Source organism: Lolium perenne, chromosome 4 (assembly GCF_019359855.2).
Source record: "Lolium perenne isolate Kyuss_39 chromosome 4, Kyuss_2.0, whole genome shotgun sequence".
NCBI classification, from domain to species: domain Eukaryota; kingdom Viridiplantae; phylum Streptophyta; class Magnoliopsida; order Poales; family Poaceae; genus Lolium; species Lolium perenne.
The window spans coordinates 134,943,755-134,948,140 of record NC_067247.2 but is presented as its reverse complement, the minus strand read 5'-3'; the positions used below and the strand labels follow the sequence as shown (position 1 = coordinate 134,948,140).

The 4,386-nt window shown below is 46.9% G+C and overlaps 1 protein-coding gene across 1 annotated transcript; it reads left to right on the top strand.

Moving 5' to 3' along the window:
- Window positions 1–2,090: 2,090 nt before the first annotated feature.
- LOC127293968 (F-box/FBD/LRR-repeat protein At1g51370) lies at window positions 2,091–4,099 on the top strand. Its single transcript, XM_051323700.1, has 3 exons — window positions 2,091–2,995; window positions 3,088–3,231; window positions 3,357–4,099. Exons 1-3 carry the CDS (start codon window positions 2,147–2,149, stop codon window positions 3,720–3,722), a joined length of 1,359 nt encoding a protein of 452 aa, XP_051179660.1. The 5' UTR covers window positions 2,091–2,146; the 3' UTR covers window positions 3,723–4,099.
- The last annotated feature ends 287 nt before the right edge of the window (window positions 4,100–4,386 follow it).

Here is a 4,386-nt window from a genome sequence, read left to right as displayed (position 1 = left end):
GGTTCATGCCTCCATTAAATCTGGGACAGTGACAGAAAGTTCTAAGGTTGTGGATGTGTTGTTGCCACTAGGGATAAAACATCGATGCTATGTCCGAGGATGTAGTTATTGATTACATTACGCACCATACTTAATGCAATTGTCTGTTGTTTGCAACTTAATACTGGAAGGGGTTCGGATGATAACTTGAAGGTGGACTTTTTAGGCATAGATGCATGCTGGATAGCGGTCTATGTACTTTTGTCGTAATGCCCAATTAAATCTCACAATACTCATCATATCATGTATGTGCATTGTCATGCCCTCTCTATTTGTCAATTGCCCAACTGTAATTTGTTCACCCAACATGCTATTTATCTTATGGGAGAGACACCTCTAGTGAACTGTGGACCCTGGTCCATTCTTTTACGTCGAATACAATCTACTGCAATACTTGTTCTACTGTTTTCTGCAAATAATCATCATCCACACTATACATCTAATCCTTTGTTACAGCAAGCCGGTGAGATTGACAACCTCACTGTTTCGTTGGGGCAAAGTACTTTGGTTGTGTTGTGCAGGTTCCACTTTGGCGCTGGAATCCCTGGTGTTGCGCCGCACTACATCTCGCCGCCATCAACCTTCAACGTGCTTCTTGACTCCTACTGGTTCGATAAACCATGGTTTCTAACTGAGGGAAACTTACTGCTATACGCATCACACCTTCCACTTGGGGTTCCCAACGGTCGCGTGCTGTACGCGTGTCACTAGATGGTTGTCTTCTCCTCTTGTGCTATCATGTTTAGATCTTGTGAGCTGCCTATCATGATCAAGATCATCTATTTGTAATGCTACATGTTGTGTTTGTTGGGATCCGATGAATATGGAATACTATGTCAAGTTGATTATCGATCTATCATATATGTGTTGTTTATGATCTTGCATGCTCTCCGTTGCTAGTAGAGGCTTTGGCCAAGTTGATACTTGTGACTCCAAGAGGGAGTATTTATGCTCGATAGTGGGTTCATGCCTCAATTGAATGCAGGACGATGTGAGAAAGTTCTAAGGTTGTGGATGTGCTGTTGCCACTAGGGATAAAATATCAATGCTTTGTCTAAAGATATTTGTGTTGATTACATTACGCACCATACTTAATGCAATTGTCTTTTGTTTGCAACTTAATACTGGAAGGGGTGCGGATGCTAACCCGAAGGTGGACTTTTTAGGCATAGATGCATGCTGGATAGCGGTCTATATACTTTGTCGTAATGCCCTAAGTAAATCTCATATTAGTCATCATGATATGTATGTGCATTGTTATGCCCTCTCTATTTGTCGATTGCCCAACTGTAATTTGTTCACCCAACATGCTATTTCTTATTGGAGAGACACCACTAGTGAACTGTGGACCCCGGTCCATTCTTTTACATCTGAATACAATCTACTGCAATCATTGTTCTCTACTGTTCTTTGCAAACAAACATCATTTTCCACACCATACGTTTAATTCTTTGTTTACAGCAAGCCGGTGAGATTGACAACCTCACTGTTAAGTTGGGGCAAAGTATTTTGATTGTGTTGTGCAGGTTTCACGTTGGCGCCGGAATCCCTGGTGTTACGCCGCACTACACTCCGTCACCAACAACCTTCACGTGCCCTTTGACTCCTACTGGTTCGATAACCTTGGTTTCTTACTGAGGGATAACTTGCTGCTATACGCATCACACCTTCCTCTTGGGGTTCCCAACGGACGTGTGCTTCACGCGTATCAGTGCGCTGAGAGTCTGTTTGACTGGATGTGCTTCTCATCTGCTATTGGACGATTTAGGAAGGCATTTGGTTTTTGGATCATGTGAATTGGTGCATTGTCACCACCTTCATCCCACTGTAGATTTAGTGAGGTGGCTTCGAGTTTAATCTTTTGTATTATTCTTGTAAGGTTTTATGAATAATCTAATAAAAAAATCGTGTGCATTATTTGGATGCACAAGTTAGGGTGATATTTCCCCATTTGGAAAAAAAACAAGTAAACAACTACAAGAACATCCCATTTCTGTCGGATGGGCCGGTGATGAAGGCGCTTCCGACATTGAGCTGGCCCTAGTATCCTACTCATTGTCCATTCTTCGCTCGCTCCATTCCGGCCGCCGCAACACCATTCCACTCCATGGACGCCTTCGTCCCCGTCGCAAGTTCCGCCGTGGGCTACGACGACGAGGACCGCATCAGCGCCCTCCACGACGACCTCCTCCACATCATCATCTCGCTCCTCCCCGTCAAGGACGCCGCCCGAACCTCTACCTTCGCCTCCCGATGGCGCCATCTCTGGCGCTCCAGCCCGCTCTTCCTCAGCGACGACGACCTACTCCCTTCTGCGGTCACCCGCGTGCTCGCCGACCACCCGGGCCCTTTCTGCGTCGTAGAAATCAGCCGCTGTAGGTTCGCGTCCCACGACTACGAGCTCACAGAGTGGCCGCGCCTTCTCGCCGCCAAGGGCGTCCATCACCTCCTCCTCGTCAACAGCATCGACGAATCCACCGTCGACGACAGCGTGTCTCTACCCGCGGACATCCTCCGCTGCACCTCGCTCCGGGAGCTCTTCCTTGGTGGCTTCTCCGGGTTCCCGGACACCGCCGGCCTCCCCCGCGCCCCCGACGTCTTTCCCCACCTCCACCAGCTCGGCACGGTCATGATGACCATCAGCGGCTGGGATCTTGATTACATTCTTGCGTGCAGCCCGGTTCTCCAGACATTCATTTTCGCGCAGAGCACCATGCCCAATCTTCTCCAACTCCGCAGCCAAAGCCTCCGGTGCGTGACACTCTGGAATTCCACGGTGGACGGGGTCACCATGGTGGACGCCCCGCTCCTGGAGCGACTCTTCTTGCTGGAAGCGCCTCGTGGAGGTGATGGGAATACTGTGGTGCTCAGCATTCCTTGTGCATCCAACCTGAGGGCGCTCGGCTACATGGAGCCAAGATTTCACAGCCTGCACATCGGTGACAATGTCATCAAGGTTGGTATTACCTTTCCATCACTGTCTCAGTACGTGCAATTAATTGCCAATGATGTCTGCTACTTAAATTTTGTCTGTCCTTTCCTTTGCAGCCTGGCACAATGCCCAGCCCAAGCACAGTGGTTCCAGGCATCAAGATATTGGCCTGTAAGGTTAATTTTGGTGTCTTGCACGAGGTCAAGATGCTGGTGGCCTTCCTCAGATGCTTTCCCAACATTGACACAGTGCACGTCGAGGTGAAATCATAGTATCCCGTGCAATTATTTAGCTGGTTCTTTGGCATTCATATTACCAGCAATGGAAGTTCATTGCTTCTTGCATTATCCATCTCTAATGAATCATTTACTGATATGATTTTCAGTCTTTAACTGAACCAACTGGAAGGACCCATGCCAAGTTCTGGGAGGAGGTCTTTACAATTGAATGCATCAAGTCACATGTCAAGAAGATTGTTGTCCATGAATACAGAGGGGATCAAAGCGAACTTGAATTCCTTCAGTTCATTGTCGCAAGTGCACATGAGCTGCGGACTCTCAGTGTTCTGATTAGCAAAAACACCTTTTCTAACTTGGCCAATGCTGCGGAGATGACAAGCATATTGGGGACTCTCTCAGGTGTACCATGGCGACGTCACTGTAAGATGACGGTGCTAGGCCCAGAGTTTCAGAATGAGCAGAACATCCTCAAAGCATCTGATCTTACTGTTGACGACCCTTTTGACTGGTGAACCTGAGGCCGTCTATATATGTTTGCATGATCCAAAGCTTTCCGAGGAATCATTTACTACTATACATGCAAGTGCACTGTCCAGTTTGTAGGCAATTATGTATGTTCTTCACAAATAACATACGCCATACATGAACATCCCAGCTACAACATGAGTATGAGGGAGTGTTGAAACTAGCTGTACTATGCTTCAGAGTACTTTTAGCATGTCTGTAGTAATGCTTCCTTCAGGGTACTTTTACTAATGTGAAACACTAGTATAGTTGTCCTTCTGAACATAGTGCGGCTGCTTTGCAGCATGTTTTATGTTCACTGTATTTTTTTTTAACGGGCGCAAAAGCCTTGCCCCAATCACTTAATTAAGAAGTATTTTGACAAGCTAGCCCGGACCAAATAAAATACAAAGCAGGGTTACTCTCCCGCTTGATTTGACCCAAACGCTTTGCACCCGCGGTTACCCACAAACGGACTTTCCTTTTAATTTTTTTCAGGAGAACTAAAGGTGCCATATGCTTGCTTTTGAAGACCTTTGCATTGCGCTAGTTTCAAATCTCCCAAGTAACAAGAAGGGTGAGGGAGGCGATGGCTTTGCGGTTTGACATATGGGCACTCATCATGTTTCGCCACCAATGCTCAATAGAGAGGCCACCCCCATTGGTTTGGTT

Excerpts from the sequence above, each read along its gene's own strand:
- LOC127293968 (XM_051323700.1), top strand. The coding sequence starts at position 2,147 with ATGGACGCCTTCGTCCCCGTCGCAAGTTCCGCCGTGGGCTACGACGAC. Across the intron at positions 2,996-3,087 it reads TCGGTGACAATGTCATCAAG|CCTGGCACAATGCCCAGCCC; the intron begins GTTGGTATTACC and ends TTTCCTTTGCAG. Across the intron at positions 3,232-3,356 it reads TTGACACAGTGCACGTCGAG|TCTTTAACTGAACCAACTGG; the intron begins GTGAAATCATAG and ends TATGATTTTCAG.